Here is a 20,742-nt window from a genome sequence, read left to right on the forward strand (position 1 = left end):
AGGCGGGTTCTGTGTCCTTGGAGCCCTTTGCTTCAGAGGCACCATCTGCTGCTTTATGCTGCCTCAGTCCCATTAGAAAAGACCTCGACAGCAAGGGACAGGAATCAGCATGGGGAGCCGAATGACGAATAATGCAAGTTGATGAAGTTTAGTAAGAGATGAGCATTCATTTTCCCTTCTCTCTCTGCAAGGCCAAAGTTCTGTCACTTGACAAATGGGGGTCCCGGAGCACCATAAATTTAGCTGTTTAACCTCCTGAGTCTTACACGAACATTACATGAGCATTTCCTGCATCCAGATTTCTAATATAACCAGGCTTGCATTTTCCATTTTTATATGCAGCTTGCAATGATAAAGTCTATATTTCATTTTGCATGACACCAGCTTTTACAATATTATTTAACCCTTCTGGTGCTGAATTATTTTTGTATCTTTCCTAAATATGCATATTTGTAGTAGGCATACTTTTCAAAATGTGCACATTATATTTCTATACATATGGGCGATTGGCACGGCAGCACAAGTGACATGGGATAGTGCCACTGCAGAATAATTCAATTGTTGCTATGGAAAGGTAGTGACTATGACACTGGGCTAACAATGCCAGAGGTCACAAGTTCAAATTCAATTAATTTAGTAGTTTTGTGAGCTGGCATCAGAAAGAATCGCTAAAATCTGCCTGATTGTCATAAAAATTAAGCTGATTGGCTGAAGTTCCTGAAGGGGAGACAGTTTTCTGCAAGCCTATCTTCTGTGGTTAACTGTGACCACAGAACAAGCCGAGCAAACAAGATTTCCACTACAAAGCAGGACCTATCAGTGATGTGTTTTAGAGGCAGTGCCTAATACTGGTTACAGTTCCATGTCTGTTGCTGCCCTGCATTATTATAATTCTAGGTGACCAAACTGTACACTTGACCTTAACCAGTCAGACTATACATTTGTATGGGAGGGAACATATCCGTTGATCCTGTCGGTCACGTGCATTTGGAAAGTGCAGGATAGCTTTCCTCTGCTTGACTCATGTGGTGCTGAGGTTACCCATAGCACCTATGTTCTACTGATGTCAATATCACTTCTGCACAAAACTATACATTGTTCTCCACATAATATACACCTGACTATATAGCATTATTAACTGAAAAGGAGTGATTTAATCCCATATATGAAAGATAAATGTACCCGCAGCAATGTAATTTTCACCCTGACATAACTGGAACTGAAGGATCACTACAATCTATTTGGGCAAACATATTGGCAGAACGTTAGTTTCAAATATTTCTATTATATTTTGCTGATTCTTCAAAAGTGCAGTTTATATAACGTTTCCTAGGTTGAAAGAGGACTGATTTTTATCATGAGATATCATCTTTTATCCAAAATACTGAGCAGTGTGAAGAAGTTGAAATGAACGCAAGAATCTGATCTTTGTACAGGACCAGAATTTGTGTTTACTTATAAAAGCATTCCCTAGATTTTTAGTTGCTTATATATGTTTTGTAGACTTTTTCTACAAAAACTTGCACCCAGCCAACCATCCAGAAAGCGCAGTGTCAAAATGCACAGGGAACCTGGGAATGCAAGTGCATTTCCTTAACCAATCAGATTGGCAAAATGTTAATAAACAGAACAGTCTGAACCAAGAAATGCAAGTTGGAAGATTGTATTATTGTTATACCAGAGAAAGAAAGCACAGCAATAAGAGAGAGAAATAACATTTGGGGGATTGAGACAGATAAAATAGAAATGAAAAAGAAAAAAACATTTTTTGCAATCTCCAACAATAATTAAAATCTGAAGAAATGGAATGCCACAATTGTAAAAGTTTAATTTAAAATATTTTGTTTATAATTATGACTTACCACACTCTTAAAAGGATACTTGAACTGAAATGGACAAACCCTAACTTTTTCTTCCAAGTTAGTCTGTACCTTTAGAATAAGTGCAGCAATTTTCACTTTTCAATTTAAATGGTCAGCCAGACACCAAGATGCCTTTTTTTCAGAAAGCGTTTGGAGGAGCTCTTTAACAGCAGCTTTCAGATGTTGTGATTAGCTGTACTTTGCAGCTTATGCAAGTTTATACAAATCACAGTGCTGTTGTCTTCACTGTTAGTTTACGGCAAAATCAGACCATTATTTTTCACAAGCTTTAAGCAGTTGTTCCTCTCAAAATTGATGGGGTTCTCAATTAATTAAGACTGTACTTTCTATCTTGATTGGAATAAGTATAATAAAGGGAGGTATGTCTTCACCTTCTGAGTAGAGCCAATTGGAAATTGTTGGAGGGAGATTTGGGGGCAAGTCATATGTGTGATCAGCCTAAGGTGTTATATTGCCATTGCATTTTTTTATATGATGATAGTAAGTGGAAAGCTGCATTTTGTATTGCCTTATGACTGAGTACAGATCACATAGCCTTGCATATGAGCATGAGGAACATCTGCTATTTTCCTCCTTGTCAGAATAGCTGTTCCAGTCTATCAGGCATGTACTAAAGGTTTTTCTGCACATGGAATATGAATTGCAATGATGCTGAAGCTGCCATTTGCTGAAGTGTCACTGTAATGCAAAATCAATGAGCTTTACTAATAATTTCACCTTCCTGGGATAGTAATGTTTCCAAAAATAAAAATACTTCATAGTGCTAGGTAGCCAGGAATAAGATACAAGACGGTGATGTGCAGAAAAACAGGCTTTGTGAGTGTTCTGAGCAAAAAGATTTGCATTTATCTGCTGCTTAATCAATTCAGAAGTTTCTGAAAGTTGTTCAGATATGATAAATAACAGTGAAACACAGTGACTATTCGTTTGGTAGCAGATATTTAGAATGCTTAGCATCTTCCCAAACAATAATGAAAGTTAGCTTGCTTCAGTTATTTAAAAGTGCTGCTGTGAGATAGTAGATTTTTGGTTAATGAGTATGTTATTTTAATCTCCAACTGAATAAATGGAATATATGCCTCATGCCACAGTGTTTCCTCATTTCTGCAGTACATTGTCAGTAGACATGACTTGGAGGTGCCAGTGTTGGACTGGGGTGGGCAAAGTCAAACATCACACAACACCAGGTTATAATCCAACAGGTTTATTTGGAAGCTCTAACTTTCGGAGTGCCACTCCTTCACCTGATATTCTTATATTCTTAGTAACATTAAACCTGAATCTGAGTCTGAATCAATTCTCCTGCTCCTCGGATGCTGCCTGACATGCTGTGCTTTTCCAACCAGGTTATAGTCCACCACCACCAACAACCCCATTAAGCCTCTTGATTTGACTCAACCCCCTGCATATCCAGCTGACTAATCTGGAGAGCTGACCTGTTCAACCCCTGACCACATGCTTACCTTCATTGATTCAATCCAACTACCCCTTCAACCTTACTGCATCAGTCTAACCCAACTACCAGTCGTTTGACTTGACCTGACCACATTCTGACCTAGCCACCCCACCTTCCATCCAAACCTAACTAACTCCATCGCCAATCAGAGCCAAATACACCTCGGCCCAACTATCCCCACCCACAAAGTGAACTTACCTCATTCACTCATCCATCCATTTACTCTTTGTTTCACTCAAGACTAAACCTCTTGAGACAGAAAATAGCAACTCGTAATATAAAAAGGAAAATGGCCTCCCTTCCCCCAACTCTACTCCATTCCAGTAGAGTTTCCAAGGAGAGACTGTGCTGCACATCTCTCCAAATGCTCAGCAATGTTGAGTTAGAAGAGTCTTCATGTGCAGCATCTTGTACTCAGCATTTTATGTTCAGACTCTGATTCAGGTTTAATGTTACTAAGAGTATAAGTTAAATATCCTGTAGTTAAGTGTTACCATCCAGTTAAGGACAATTAACCTTTAACGAAGAAATGAACACCTGAAAATGTACAGAGAGAGCTACAGCACCAGATCTCATGTTTTTAAACAAAAATAAACTGTCAAAAAGAACTGAGCAAAGTAAGCTCTATAAACTTACAAAATCTTTAAGTTCAATCACTTTTCCTGGGAGAAACATAGGAATGCAGTTATTTGCCAGGAGGCAAAATTTCATTCAGATCATTTAGTTAGTTTTTTTTTGTAAAGTGACCCTCCAGTTTCTTCCCCAACTTCTTGACTCTACATTCCACAGCTGCCACACAGGCAACTCATGCTCAGTGGCTTCAAACATTAAAACATATCCTTTGTTACCAATAGCCCACTGTAGGGTTTAAAACTGCAACTAAGCTGATACTTTCAGAACTCCAACCACTACAAATTAACTGTCTTTTATTGACAGGATTATTATAAATTTCTTCCTTTAGCTTCCAGTCATTGTTTCCTCTTTCCAACTTTAAAGAAGCCATGGAAGAAAGATCTACTATCTACACTACTACAAGTGTAGGTCTAGCTTTATCCTTTGACTTCCAAGGAGCTACAAACTAATAAGATCTGAAGCTGGCCCAGTCTCTTAGCTACTTTTCCCAAGCGTTAGCCTCTTTTTGTTTGTTGGCTATGCCCCAACAGCATTCAAAGTGATAGCTTAAAACAAAGGATCTCACTGAGTTCCATTCATCTCCATGGGAATGTGTCACACCTGCCTGTTTCCAGGTAAAAATATAAATGAACTACTTTTCAATTCCGAAGCTTTCCTTTATTGTAGGAAGCCTCATGAATAACTTATCCTTTACATGAGAACTACAAACATTATGCCTCCAATTCTTGGTAAGAAAATCTATCTACTGTACAATATCTTTCTTCTCCAGCTCTTATCTTTTTTAAGTGAACATAACCATAACCTTTTCTGTATAATAAACCCCAAGCTTGTTTGATTTGCATTTACTTCAAGGTTCCTTTTACCAGTTTTTCAGTCAAGTGTTCCTGTTTCTCTGAGGGTAACCTTTTGGCCTCGAACATAAAATTTATATTCCTCAACTCCAGTTATATTCTAAAACATATAAATTATGATCTGTGTATGCTTCACAAAAGTGCAATCTGTTGTTGTACTGACTCTGTTCTGGTTTAGTTTTTACATCAACAGATCTGCGTTGTAGCATAAGTTGCACAGACTGATAGTTTGTTTTACCCACTCATGGGGCATGGGTGTCACTGGCTGGCCAGTATTTGTTGCCTGTCCCTCGTTGGCTTTGAGAAGGTGTTGATGAGCTACTTTCTTGAATTGCCGCAGTCCACCTGCTGTAGGTAGATCTCCAATATCCTTTAGGGAGGGAATTCCAGGATTTTGATCCAGCAACAGCGAAAGAAAGGCAATATCTTTCCAATTCAGGATGGTGCATTGCTTGGAGGGGAATGTACAGATGGCGGTATTCCCATGTATCTAAGATTTATGTTCCCGACTCTTCATATCTGGCAAAATTCCTTTTTAAACATTGCTATTGTATCCGCCTCCACCACCTCCTCTGTCAGTGCATTCCACACATTTACCTGTATTAAAAACATGCCTCTTACATGTTTTTTAAAATTACTCCCTTATACTTTAAACCAATTGACATTTTCACCCTGGGCAAAAGATTCAGACTGTCCATTCTATCCATGCCTCTCATAATTTTGTAAATTTCTACCAGGTGACCCCTTGTCCTTTGTTCAAGTGAAAACAAACCAACTTTGTTCAATGTCTGACCTGAATTGTAGTGACGGTGTTTATATGGCAATTCCAGTTGATATTCTGGTCAATGGTAACCCTCAGGAGATTGATAGTGACGGTAACACCATTGAATAACATCAAGAGGTGCGGTTAGATGATCTGTTATTGGAGATGGCCATTCATTGGTAAATCGGTTTCCACTATATGAAGAATAAGATCGTACGAGGGGACCCATGCCAGTTTGGTAGGGTAATTATGCAATTGCTCAATGATAGGCAAAAAAAATTATGTGACTATTTATTGTGGAAGTAAAGTCAAGTTACGTTTTATGGAAAGTGCTTCTTAAGGAAGGGCACATCCTAGTGTAGCCTTTTGAAAAAGTAAATTGAGGCCTTCCCCATAATTGTTTTTTGCATTGGATGACATCACATGGATTTGCTCTGCAACCTCACTAAGTCTGTGGTGAAATCAATTGAGTCAAAATTGAAAACGAATATCACAGGTTTAATTCCTAGGTTTTTAAACCAGTAATCTAGATTGGGCTCATTTATTGAGGCGTTGTAGAGCATTTAAAGAACAAGTTGATTCTGGTTCGTGTGCATGTAAAAAAAAAGTAATACAGTTCCTGATGTGTGGGTCATAATATATATTTGAGCTCAACTTGCTTGGTAATAATCAGCTGCAAGTTATTTCTGCATAATTTTACATTGATTGATATCAAAATGATTGGTCATTATTAGGTACCTTGGATGATGGAGTGCACTGACAAACTGGTGTCTGGCCTAGCAATCTTTCCCAACACAAAAATTGCAAATTAACCCTTCCCCATACCTCTAAATGAAATTAAAATATTGTACAATACTGAGGAATTGTCTCAAAATCTATTCTAATAGAGAGTTCAAAAGGTGATTATAATTCTTTGTAGGTGTCACTGTCACTGATTAAGACAATCCATCTGAACAGTTTTTTTTAACCTCGTGAAAGAATTTAAGGTGTGGTGAAGAGAAAATAAGTGTATGATTTCTTTAACTCTAGTCATGGTCGATGGGATGATAAAGAACACATCCCTGGGTTGTATTTGTCCAATTCTTCACATTCTCAGTGAGATGGTCACAAATGCTAACACTTCTGCACTATTCCCCAAGAACAGGGAAGCAACTTCTTGTAATAGGAGGATGCTGCACTACTTTCACTTTAGATATCTGTATCAGTTGCCAAGCGGGACGATGAAGCTACTTTAAATACTAGAACAGTGATTGACCATGTATATATTTACCAGTGTTATATTGACATATATCAAATAAATAAACACCACCATGATGCCCTCAAAACAATTTTTTCTTCCTTTGCCTACCACTGCATCCAGGCACAGGCCTGACATCCACAGCTGGGGTGGAGGGAGCCTACTAACCCTGGGAAAACGTTGGTGGGTTCCCTTCATCCAGAAAGCCCTAGGCTCTGGAGAACAAGCAATAGGGTCACTGGCAGAGAGGAGGTGGAGTGGCAGGGCATCTCTGGAGTAGCTGAATTGAAACCCTGGAGTGCCCTGTTTGGGTATCTGCTTGCATCTCTCTGTCTCCCTAAGAAGGGGCACCTGGACTGAGGTTGAGATGCTTCACACCCACATTCCTTGCCAGTAGTGCTGAGCACTCATGGCTAGAGCAATGGCGTGTAGGCCCAAACTCATACGTGGCAATGAATGAGTGTTCTGCTGGACTTGGGTCTCTGAGGTGTCCAAGTGTTTCAGTGGGATCAGCCAAGCCCTTGCATGATGGAGCCACTACACTGGACTCATCTATCTTTCCTTCCAGTCTAGTGAGGGTCTTCTACTTCTCTGTTTAATGTTCCCCTCCTCTCTCTGCGGGTTGAGTATATCACTTATGATTCAACATAGCAAACAGTTTCTGTCTAGTCTCTGGCAGTCTGCAAAGTGTCAGAAATATTGGGTGTTTCTTACTCTACTGGCTATGACCATATGTCAATGACGTGCTCGCCAAACTGTTTTCCTGAATCTCCTATAAGGACTCACCGAGGTGAGTCTGTGTGGTGGTGATGGTTCCTTGAGATGTCCGAGGCTTCATCCTCAGAAGTACTTGTGCTGGCCGTCCTCTTTCCTTGTTCATTTTGTACCAGTAAGAGAGAAGTAGCTGGTGAAGATTTACAATCCCCTGTGTAGAGGAATGTGAGCAGACATAAAATGTTGCCTACTGGCCTCTGCCATCCCAATCCTCCCATCAGCACAGGACCGGTCTTGTCCCTCACCCATCAGCTGGATTGCACCTTCCTCAAGGAGTGTGAGGATGCTGCGAGCAGGAAGGTCACTGTTGGTCTGGGTCCTCTCCCTCCTCTTATGCACCATTTTGTACCACAGTGAGAGGAAGAGGAGGGTTGAATGCGTTGGAAATAAGCACTGAATGAGCATTCGGAGCCCTGCCAACTGGTGACCCTTCCCCAGTAAGTGACTGGGAAGAGTTTGAAGACTGACAGTGTATCGTGAGTGTGGACCCTTCAGTGCTCATTATGCATGTGTTGATGTGGTTGTTATGCATTTCAGATATGGCTGTGCTGTGGCAGAGTAGAACTGAGTAATGGTCCTGAATGTGAGATGATGACACCTTACCCATGTGGAGTGCAGGACTTCGTTCATCCACTTCCTGCACTTGGTCCCACTGCTTGTTTAGTAACTGGCCTCCTGTGATACTTCAGCAAAGCCACCTGATTGTGATGGCAGGGTTTCTTTCATCCTTCAGAAAGGAAGAGGACCATCCTTCTTCCAGACAGCCTGAAGCATTCAAAGCTCGAACCCACCTTATAAGGTTGAAAAGCTATCTCAAGGGTAGAGAAGGGATAGTGGAGGAGAATGGGTTGGAGAAATAACCACTGTGTGTTCTGAAACTTCTGGTTTAAATATCAACGGCGGGAGTTTTCAGTTTCAGAGGGGCCTCCAGCCATCATTCTCACGTGATTCACCATTTCACATACCATAATGCAGTTTTGGCTTGACAGCGAACTGAGCTGTAGAGTGGATATTCGTTCCAGAAACCACCCGTGGGCTATGCCAACCATGATGCCTTCTGAGAGGCTCATCACCATAGTTTAACCCCAACATGAAAATCATAGCTCCTTCTTTCAGCATTGATGTGAAGCTGTTGGTGTTGGACTGGGGTGGACAAAGTTAAAAATCACACAACACCAGGTTATAGTCCAACAGGTTTATTTGGAAGTACAAGCTTTGGGAACGTTCAGGTGACTAGCTGCCTGATGAAGGAGCAGCACATCAAATGAACCTGTTGGACTATAACCTGGTGTTGTGTGATTTTTAACTCTTTCAGCATTGTCATTTCAGTTAATGTTCTTATGATTTTTGTAGATGAGAGAGATCCTCTTGTCACATAGGATCATTTCAGTTGCTAAAATAATTGATAACATTTTCCGCATGTTATCTTAGGCGTGTTACCAGAGGTTTGTCTAGATGTTAGAGTAGTGGAGATTGTAAATTATTGGAGCTCAACTGGTACTGCTACTGTTCATAGATTAAAGAGTGTAGAAAAGACCTAAATTGTAACCCGTTTCTGAATACAATGTTATAATTAATAGATAAACAAGAAATTACTTTGTATAATATTGCCACCTTGGAATCTATTAATTACTGACAGGTATCAATCTTGATAAGCTATGGATTGCAGAATTTAAAAAAAAATTCTATTCAGCATTAACAAGTTATAATGAGCATAATGTTAATCAAGAGTGTTGCTACAGTCAGTAATATACCATGTACTTGTGTAGAATACAAGAAATTTTCAGGAGTGTTAAGACAGCAAGTGTTTTGTGGACATGTTGAACATGATATAGAACACCACCACCTTCGTCAGGCCTGAGTAAATTTAATTGAATCAAAATAAGGTAAAGAGCATATAAATCTGATTGTTTCAATTGAACCAAACTGAAATTTGATGTGACTCCCAATGGAGTAAATTCTTTTTTAAATAGAATTTCAACTGTGATAAATGTATCTTTGTCCCAGGAGAGACATCCAAATTTCCTGCATTTAGAAATTAGAGACATAGCAGTGAATATTGATGACATCTAAGGAACTAATGGGAAAATGTTACTGAGCCCAGAAACCTCGTGGATCTGAATTAATGTGTTCCATTAAAGTAAAATAATGACTGAATTTTAAGGCTTGCTAACAATGCAACTTCATCATATGACCAAAGATGTAAGTTATTTTCTCCCCTCCTGCTTTTCCCTCCCTTCTTCTGTCCCATTGTAAAGCTTGTTATGTTTCTTACACTGTAACTACCTGAGCTAAATGACATTGATGTTTTTAATTAAATTCAACTGCTCTATTGTGGTGTTTAGGGATGTAATTCAAGCAATTTTTTTTTCTGAAACAACTTAAAATTTGCACATATTAGAAAAATGATGATTGATAGTCATAAAAATGTCTGTTATTGGAATGCGTCAATGAAGTGTATTCAGGAGAGTTCAGATCAAATCATAAGTAAGTAATTGATATCTGGTGATATCCTAACTGGATTGTTAGTCTCTTTGTGCACTCCGAAAGATTCTACACAGAGTAAAGCAGAATGTTGTTGTTGCTTTTAGCTTTGAATCTTCCCCAATTACAGTTGTAAATTAAACAGGTCAAAAACCAGCTTGTGTTTATTTGATACATGAACTCTACTCTAACACTTACTAGAATATAACATAAAGTCAAAAACTATCTGATGGAGTTGGAAACGATGATTAGCTCAGCTAGTTGTAAAGCACTATAAGCTGGAAAACATGGGTGCTATGTTCATACCTATAAATGGCCTCAGTGAGTGCCCAATCTCAGTCAAGATGGGATGCTAGCCAAAGACTTGATGACCAAAGATGGAAAAACCGTTACCAAATTTAGTGATATCTTTATCATGGCTGCTGTGGTGTTTGGACCTGTGCGAGTTCTGGACACAGATCCTCTATTCTGTTTGTTCTTTTTATTAAGAAGGGACGCGATAATTTCAAAAAAAGACAACGGAAAACAAATTTGGGCTCCTTTGCTTTAATCATGTAGTGTAGAGTTTGCTAATGTCACAGAAATGTTCACTGACACTTATTGTTTTCCTACTTCTAGCATCTGCTTGTGAGTTTGCTGATATCGTGGAGTTGTTGTTGAATTCTGGTGCTGATCCCACCATCCAGGATGGGGAAGGATGCCTCCCTGAAGAGGTGACTGACTCCAATGACATCTCACAGATGCTGCGACAGTATGCTGCATCCAAAGGCTAATCCCAGACCTGATGCCTGACTCCAAATGGAAACCACAGAAACAAAGATGTACTGTAACATTTCATGGTGATTGCTTCATTATAATATGCAATAATTAAACAGTCATTCACAAAGCAGTATTTTCTACTTTGTTCCTGTGAAGAATTTTTTTTTGCCAAAATAATGTGCACTTAAAATTAAAATTAAAAGCAGTGGCCTTTAATGAACAGCAACTTGAAGATAGAACATTTTATGTTGTAGAAATGAGACACTTAATTCCAATCAGCATCTTGAAGTTCACAGTGTGAATATTAGAACGAGAACTAGGAGCAGGAGTAGGCCGTCTGGCCCTTCGAGCTTGCTCTGCCATTCAATAAGGTCATGACTGACCTTTTCGTGGACTCAGATCCACTTACCCGTGCTCTCACTGTATCCCTTAATCCCTTTATTGTTCAAAACAAATCCATCTTAGCTTTAAAAATGCTTACTGAAATAGCGTCAACTACTTCACTGGGCAAGGAATTCCGTAGCTTTAAAGCCCTCTGGGTGAAGAAGTTCCTTCTCAACTCAGCCCTAAATCTGCTCCCTCTAATCTTGAGGCTATGCCCTCTTGTCCTAGCTTCGCCTGCCAATGGAAACATCCTCCCTACTTCTATCTTATCTATTCTCTTCATAATTTTATATGTTGGTAGAAGATCCCACCCTCATTCTTCGGAATTCCAATGAATATAATCCCAGTCTACTCAGTCTCTCCTCATAAGCCAACCTATTCTGCACCTCCTCCAGTGCCAGTACATCCTTTCTCAAGTAAGTAGACCAAAATTGCACATAATACTCCAGGTGTGACCTCACTAGCACCCTGTACAGCTGCAATATAACCTCCCTGCTTTTAAACTGAATCTTTTTAGCAATGAAGGACAAAATTCCATTTGCCTTCTTAATTACTTGTTGTACTTGCAGACCAACCCTCTGTGATTCATGGACAAGGACACCCAGGTCCCTCTGCAAAGCAGCAGGCTGTACCTTTTTACCTTTCAAGTAATAATCCTTTTTACTGTTACTCCCACCGTAAAAAGGATTTGGTACGGACGGCTAAGCTACCTATACAAAATGTGAAGCTATTATAAGCATGCAATGATTTCCCATGCCTTTTGAGGCCTATCTGTTTAATCAGATCCAAACAATATTAGTAAATCAGAAATAAAAAGAGAGTGCTGGAGAAGTTCTGATCTGACAACAATTGTGGAGAGAGAAACAGTTTTTAATCCAGTTTGACTCTTCTTTGGAAATCCACTTCTGAAGAAGACTCATATTGGGCTTAAAATGTAGACTCTGTTCCAAATTTTGCCAGACCAGCTGAGCTTCTCCATCACTTTGTATTTATTTCAGATCTCCAGCATCTGCAGTATTTTGCTCTCACTTCAATTGTTTCACCTTTCTCCCTAGTCAAACCAACCTGCCAGGAACTTGCATGGTGTTTATCAGCTTTATTAACATTCTGCCCATCTTTACAAAGCAGTAATGCTTCTCCTCGGCAGATTTGGAGCCGTAAGCATACTTGTGGCAACTTAAGACAATTGCATTTTCAACCTGTTATCTGCACCATTGGGGAACAGTCACATGGAACTTAGTACCGGTATCGAGAAAAAAGCATAATTAAAGCATCATCTGAGATTGTCTTATTACATTGCAAGGTTATCATTGATTGCTCCCTCTCTCTCACTTTCTTTGCCCCGCTTCCAGGAAAAACGGTGAAGATTTCATGACTACTGAGATATTACAAAACCAAATACAGAGCTGAAATGTAAAAGCTGTTGGATTTAAGAATCCTTTCCTGCGGCTTGGAATCTAGCCAGCCACTTAGTTTCTGTGACAGGTGATCCATGTAATACTTGCAACAAAACAATGGTCAGTAGAATCTATTTTGAAATCTCAAAGTTAACAATAAAGTTGCTTATGAACTGCACAGATTAAGTTTTTGTGCAATTTTACCCAGAAGTGGTAACGTAGTAATCAGTGCAATAACCTGATTGATCTAAGCAAATATTTCTTTTCAAATAAGGCTAGTTCAAGTGTTACTTGGCCTGCTTGATCAGTAGCCCATCCACCTCAAACATTTGCTCCTTTCACTGCCAATGCACAGTGGTAACAGAGTCTACTTTATGCAATTCTCCTTTCAACAACTCATTTCAAAACCATGACCTCTACCACCTGAAAGAACAAAGGTAGCAGACGCATGGAAACACTACCACCTGCAGTACCCCTTTAAACCACACTCCATACTTCACCTTCAAAGTCACAGGTTAAAAATATTGAAACTTGTCTGCTAACAACAGTGTGGATGAATCTACATCAGCTGGGCCATAGAGGTCAAGAAGACAGCTAGCCACCACCTCGCAAAGGGTAATTAGGGGCAAACATCACATTCTGGCCTTTCCTGCGAGGCACACATCCCATCAATGAATAAAACAAAATTTAGTGCAATGATCATGAGATTTACAGGAGGTAGAATTGACGTTTTCCTCTTGTTCCTTTACAATTACAGTTAGCAGTTGGACAATCTCTACATCCGATAAGGATTAATACTTTGATCCTTATCTTCTCAATCCTAGTTTTTCTTAAAACCTGTTCCCAGCAGAAAGGATGCATCTTTTGGTCCATCAGGAGTAGTGACTATATAACTACTATCATGTCATCCTGGTATGGTTGTAGACATGCAAACCTTGGCATCAGTTCAAATGCAATTGGATGCTATGATTGGATAGACGAGTTCGCTGGACATTGCGTTGCCAGCTACTACTGTCTTGCCCTATTGACAAGGACATTTACCTAAAATAAATCAATCAACAATTCTCTTATTCCCTTTTACACGATGGAGCACTTTGGAATGGAGATTGTGAAATAATTACAAAACTGTCACGTAGTATTAATTTGTTAGGCTTAATCATTAATACAATCAGGGTTAGCATCTGTAGGTTTGAAGATATCTCCTATCAGTAAGGCATAAATAGTTTCTGACATATTTGGTGTTCAATTAGCACTGAAATGAACAATTTCAGATTAAATTTAAATTGCTATAAATCTAAACGCATGTTGGAAATTATAACGAATCTTTTTTTGTAAAATTACCAATTAAAATGTATAATTTGTTCTTACTGTGCTAAATTAAATGGAAATAACTGTTAACTGCTATCAAGGATAATTCCAGTTGTTAAAGTAATGACTGCAACTGTGATGAATAGGCTTTCTTTGAGGATGGAACCAGCCTTATTATTGCAGTTCCCATCTTTAAGAAAGTGATATTTAAATGAGAACCACATTTTATCAAACTGATCAACAGGTCCTCATGGATCACATCATACTTTCTCAGTGATATGTATTAGATATTGGCAGTCACCACTGACCTATTAAAGAAATGTGATCACTTCCAAAATAGAGTCCAATGGGAAAGAAGGAGGCTATTGCAAAGTATGACATGGAAAAGGACTGTCCATCTCTACTTTGTTTTTATTTGCTAATTACTTAAATCTGTGTCTTAGCAAAGGTGACATGACATTAGTGACGAAGGTGACATCAGAGAAAAATAGCAAAATTTAAAACTGAAGTACTTATATCTGAATAGGCGAAGTATTTGCAACAAAAGGGGTGAATTTATAGATGAAAATAAATGGATTTGATCTAATAGTCATTGCACACGTGCATGTTTAAAGTGATCAAAGTTCATGACTGGGTTTTTGGGTGGAGAAAGAATTCCGCCCCCTCCACCTCCAAATTCCAACCAAAGTATTTCAATAGTCATCAACTTTCTTCAACAAGGGCAACAAATCATGCTGTGGATACTATCATGGTATGTCTCTCTTGTCTGTCACAGGGAAAATCCTGACACGCATATTCCTGAATTATCTACTTCTTGAGGTTGAGGAAATCGCCCAAGGATTTGGATGTTCAAGAAACTTCACTACAAGCCTGCAATTGTTTCATGATGACATGACTGCAACATTGAGCGGGAGGTCTGAAATAGAAATCTTCAAAATCCAGACTGGGATCAGGCAAGGCTGAATGATAGTCCCATACTATTTACAATCTACTTGATAATAGTTACTCACGTCATCAGAGATCAACTTCTCTCTCATGTCGAGAATCTCTGCCCATTCTTTACTGTTGCCAAATCAAAACTCATATTGCCCATATACATGAAAGAGACTCTGGAATGTGTTGAGCATAGCCTGTATCTTGTTAGCCACTTCTCTGTCATTCCTGATGAAAGGCTTATGCCCAAAATGTTGATTCTCCTGCACCTCGGTGCTGCCGGACCTGCTGTGCTTTTCCAGCACCACACCCTCGACTCTGATCTCCAGCATCTGCAGTCCTCACTTTCTTCTAGTTGATTTCAACCCTACTGCAAAGCCTCTTTGTAGGATGCCTACCTTCAAGAAGTTCTCCTTCTCTCTACAAGGATCTCAGAGAGTCTCTCTCTCATTGCACTCCCTGGGTCATCTCTGCCCTGAAGCTCTTCAGCCATGTCCTCAAGCAGACACGCTACCACAACCACATCTCCTTCCGTAGTGTCTGCCTACAGAACCAACTGATCCTGCATGGGCTCATTATTCCTGATGAAGGGTTTATGGTCAAAATCTCGATTCTCCTGCTGCTCAGATGCTGCCTGACCTGCTGTGCTTTTTTAGCACCACACTCTCAACACTTCTCTATTAATGTGGAGATCTGAGACTTGTGGAGGATCAGATGCATCAAACTGATCTCTCCAACCGATGGCAGCAAGTGGTTGACAATTGAAGCCTATGCAAGTCCACAAGTCCGAGCATATAGAGCAGTTGCCATCACCTGATACTGTAATGTAGTGAGACCCTGCATTGTGTATCAGTGACACATAGAGCAACATTTCCACCACATACTCCAGATTCAATGGAAGATGAGTTGACAAAACTCTAGTGTGTTTCTTGGAGCCAATTCTACAAGGATCTAGTCAAAACACCCACAAAATTGAATTCAGTTGACTGAGCACTGAATCCAAATGGGTCCCCTACCAGGTCCCAATTTCCGAACTCTCAAATGGTCAATGTTGTAGGGGAAAACAAGGAAGATGCTTCAAAGACAATCTGAAGCTCTTCAAGAAGCAAAAAATCTTAATGAATGGGAGGAGTACATTCCAGTCTGGTGACAACTTGTCTATCAAACTGCAGTTCCAAGTCACATTTTAATGCTGCAGAGTGGTAGCAGGGAAGGAAAGTAATGTAGGCAACTCCAACACTCCAGATCCTACCACCTCCTGGGACATCTTACCCCAAGTGCCCAAAGATCAGTAGCTTGAAATTGGACCTGTTCACTCACATTGTGACTCAGACTGAAACTTACGACCCTGAGTATATGTTATTGTCAAATCGAAGACCATTAGAGGATATCTCAAAGGATGTGATTGCTTTAGAGAGCATACAGCAGAGGTTTGCAATGATGCTGCCAGATTGGGATAATTTTAGCTTTTGAGGAAAGATTGGATAGGCTAGTTGAGGGTCGATTTAATTGGGATATACAAAATTATGAGTGACCTAGATGTACGATTCTCACTGCCTGGTTTAATATGTGTGGAAATATCAAAGGAATATTTAATCACAAGATCGCTGGACCTGACAGCCTATATCTCAGGGTCTTAAAAGAAGTGGTTATAGAGGTAGTGAATTGGTTGCATCTTCAACATTCCCTGGATTCTGGAAAGATCCCAGTGGATTGGAAAGCTGCAAATATGATGCCTCTATTCAAGAAATAAGGGAAACAGAAAGGTGAAAACGCTAGGCCCATGAACCGAACATCTATCATAGAGAAAGTGCTTGAATCCATTATTGAATTGATTATAGTGGCATATTTAGATAATCATAAATCCACCTCCAGTCTCTAAACAAGAGAGTTCCACAGGCCCAAGACATTCTGATAGCAATTAATTCCCCTCGCCTCCATCTTTAAATACTATCCTTTAGTTCTACACTCTCCCAAACAGGGAAACATCCTTTCAGCATCCACCTCATCAAAACCCCCTCAGTGTTTTACATGTTTTAACAGTATCGCCTCTCAAAGGTGGCACAAGGATAGATTGGAAAGAGAACACAAACATTGGGACTTTGACCATGACAGGGACTGGCTCCATCATGGTAGAAATGGCATATGGTGGAAAATCAGAGCCCTACCCCGAACATTAGACCTATATTTTTTGTGGAGGCAACTGCCGGCAGATGTCAGCGGCTGTATGATTTTGGAGACTTGGGTATTGGAAATGCACAGTGCATAGACCAGATCTGGTAGGAGCAAGTCTGAACTATGTGGATTCATTTGGATAGCCAGGGTACTATTTTAAAGAGACAAGTCACACCTTTGGAAATTGTTCTAAGATACATTTCCAAAAGCTCAGATCCCATCATCTGTGCTACTTTATCTCAGGACAGTTTTTATTTGCTGAACTAAGGAAATGCCCCAACTCAGGGGACATGCTTACAAAAGAAGCAGTTCAGAGAAGGTTGTGTGGGCTAATTCCTGGGATAAAAGAGTTTAGATTAGATTACATTACAGTGTGGAAACAGGCCCTTCGGCCCAACAAGTCCACACCGACCCGCCGAAGCGAAACCCACCCATACTCCTACATTTACCCCTTACCTAACACTACGGGCAATTTAGCATGGCCAATTCACCTGACCCTGCACATCTTTTGGACTGTGGGAGGAAACCGGAGCACCCGGAGGAAACCCACGCAGACACGGGGAGAACGTGCAAACTCCACACAGTCAGTCGCCTGAGGCGGGAATTGAACCCGGGTCTCAGGCGCTGTGAGGCAGCAGTGCTAACCACTGTGCCACCGTGCCGCCCGTTTTATGGAAAAAAAAATTAAGCAGATCAGGCCTATACCAATTTCACTTCAGAAGAATGAGTGATGATCTTATTAAAAGAAATAAGATTCTGAAGGTGCTTAATCAAGTAGACCTTTTACTTTCTAGGGGGAACCTAGAACAAGGGAAATCAGTTTGAAAATATTGTCTGCCATTTCATGGTAATGAAAATTTATTTTCCTCTCAGGAGTCCTCTAGACTTTGGAATTCTCTTCCACAGTGAGCAGTGAAGATTAGGTCGTTAAATATATTCAAGGCTGAGTTACACAGATTTCTGATTGACAAGGGTATCAAGGGTTACTGGAGCACAAGCAGGAGCATTGAATTAAGACCATTATCAGATCAACCATGATGGAGGGTCAGGTTTGAGGGTCAAGTGGCTTACTTCTATTTCTTATTTTCTTCTTGGCAATGAGTGTGAACAATGCAGTAATCGGTGTTTGATTCTCAATTATGCCATTACGTTGTAATACATGGAATATTAATACCATTGATTAATTTAATATCTGAGCAATTACTTTGAAAGAAAATTTCTCTAAATGAGCCAGAACATGCTGTTTTCAAATGGATGTAAAAGTCACCTGACCTACCCAAATGGTCAAGTTTATAAATACCTCAGACATGGATTAATAGGAAACATGCCTGGTGGTTTCCCTGTAGAATTTCACATTTGCCATTGTTTGAATCATCTGGGAGAAATATAAGGAAAAGAAGCAGCAACTATCTCATATGTGGAAACTGCCAGTTACACAGGAAATCCACTGATCCCGATTCAGGCAAAAAATGCTGAGGACTCCCCTATCTGATACAATGGCACCTTGATAACATTGACAACGGGAGATCAAACATATTTTTCAACGTGGATTGTCCCCATTGTGAGTCTAGAGCCAACCATCAATACAAGATGGCGGTGGTAAGGACTGCAGCATTTGACTCCTGAGTGTGGGTCTTGGCTGCTCTTGAGCTCATTTGGTGGGTCCAGCCACATCCACATGGCTTAAACTTTTTCGTTTTAGTTGCCCTGGGGCCTCCTCCCGATGTCCTCCTGTGAGAGGCCAGGGCCTCGTGTATCTCCATCCCGCTCTATCGCAGATGGTTGCATTGGAAGATGAGCCAGGATCCAGTCAGTTGACTCGGACCCAGACCTCAAGGTTGAATGTCCAATGTCAGAGGAGGTGCGGGACCCACACAGTGTGACCGCCTCCAGCTCAGAGGCAGCGGACACAGAAATGACAGTGCCAGTGGCAGCAGAAATGGAACACATTGCCAAGACCCCAGGGATGATATCGGACAGCGGTGACTGGAGGAGCAGAGAGTGTGAAGTCAACAGAGAGGGAAAGATGAGCTTTAGAAGCTGTTACAGCCTCAGAAATATCAATTTAATATTAATTTATTCAGTATTTCATCATTTGTACAATTTATTTTGATGGTGCCAGAATGTGGTGACATTATAAATATTTCACTACATCTAGGTACAAGTGACACTTTTACATAAATCTGAATCTCAACCATCACATGACTAAAACGTCCTCTGTGGAAAGCTATGCTTTTAAGCTTCACTGTTTATTAAAAAAAAGGAGTAACTCGAAAAAAGCCCACAGAATGGCAAAGTAACAATAATTCTTTCTCAAGAGTTTTCTAAAGCTCAAATCTTATCTCTGTTACATCAAAGAGATAACTTCAAAAAGGAAGGAGCCTCAGGTACCATGGAAAAGACAAATTGCAGTGACTGCAGCATCATTAGAAGTTTCAAGAACACTGAAAGAATACATCATTCTTTTACTTATGGACTTATCATTTTTTCCAGTTCCATCTCCCACACTCTAGAACTGCTTCTGGTTTGCATGCTAATCTATATGAAGGGATCTGGGATGGATTTTGTCTTTTTGATGTTTTATACTTTCTTGAGTAAGTTTAAATAAAACTAACTCACTGTGTTTGTTAACTCGAGATCTGTCTGGCTTATTTCTGATTAAAACTTTACACATGGTCAGGTACATAGTGCATTGAGAAATCACACCCTTTTAAAAGTTCAAACTCTACTAAAGCCAATGTCAGAAGTGAAAAGAGAGAGATCATTTACTGTTTCAGATCTGGGTGTAACATTTAGATCTAGACACCAAATGCAATTCATCGAAGTCTGCCAATGATGCAAAGGTACATGGGAAAATAATCTGAGGAAAGCACAAGGTTAGAATAGGATGTACTTAGGTTAAGTGATTGGGCAAGAACATGGCAAATGTGCGACATTTTAACTTTGATCGAGAAAAATGGAAAACAATTTTTTTTTAAATGACGTGAAACTGGGAAATGCTGCTATTTAAAGGAATTTAGATGAATGTACAAATGAATCATGGAAATTTGGTGCAGTTTCAGGAAGCAATTTGAGAAGCAAATCATGTATTAGCCTTTCTTACAGGGAATAAAGTGCAAGAATAAATAATTCCCTTACATGTTTTAATAGGCTCAATCCTGCACTCAAATTCTTGTTTGAAATGGAAGTCAAATGAGTTCCTGTTCCTTGAAGACCCAGATGGGAAATTGACCAAAGTGTCTACCACAAAACTACTTTCACTGCTACAGTTTCTTGTGCTATAACATTGGCCTTATCTGCAACTTTAAAAGTAGGGCCTGAGCCATTTGTTCATCATGCAAAATTGATTCTGAAATAGGGCACATGAAAGCCAAAAATAGAAATTGCTGGAAAAGCTCAGAAGGTCTGACAGCATCAGTACAGAGAAATCAGAGTTAACATTTCAGGTCAAGTGACCCTTCCTCAGAAGCCATCATTTAAGATAATGGCTATCCTGATCACATATTTCTCACTTTAATTTTGCAAACCCATGAAAAGTCCTAAGGCAGTTTCTGTTGATCCTGAAAAGTGCCTAACCATCTTGGATTATCCTGGAAGTGTAATGTGTCTCAACAGTACGAGTAAGAGGTGAAGATAACTGTTTTACACAACCATTCAGCTGCAACAGGAGTGGTGTCTGTCACTAACTGGATACTGTCATCAAGT

The 20,742-nt window shown here is 39.9% G+C and overlaps 1 protein-coding gene across 3 annotated transcripts in view; it reads left to right on the top strand.

Annotated features, from left to right (window-relative positions):
* The window catches only part of acbd6 (acyl-CoA binding domain containing 6), a 202,251-nt gene extending 182,583 nt beyond the window's left edge, over positions 1 to 19,668 (top strand). For 2 of the 3 annotated variants that reach the window (XM_043699916.2, XM_043699920.2), the window contains one exon: positions 10,700 to 10,973. In XM_043699916.2, the coding sequence (XP_043555851.2) occupies positions 10,700 to 10,854 (155 nt within the window). In that variant the 3' untranslated portion in view covers positions 10,855 to 10,973. Of the gene's footprint in view, positions 1 to 10,699; positions 12,710 to 14,704 lie in introns of those variants that run through there. The other variant, XR_015758201.1, reaches the window with a different exon arrangement.
* The last annotated feature ends 1,074 nt before the right edge of the window (positions 19,669 to 20,742 follow it).

Source organism: Chiloscyllium plagiosum, unplaced genomic scaffold, assembly GCF_037043375.1.
Source record: "Chiloscyllium plagiosum isolate Xiang-an unplaced genomic scaffold, Cpla_swu_hap1 HiC_scaffold_9, whole genome shotgun sequence".
In the NCBI taxonomy this organism is placed as follows: domain Eukaryota; kingdom Metazoa; phylum Chordata; class Chondrichthyes; order Orectolobiformes; family Hemiscylliidae; genus Chiloscyllium; species Chiloscyllium plagiosum.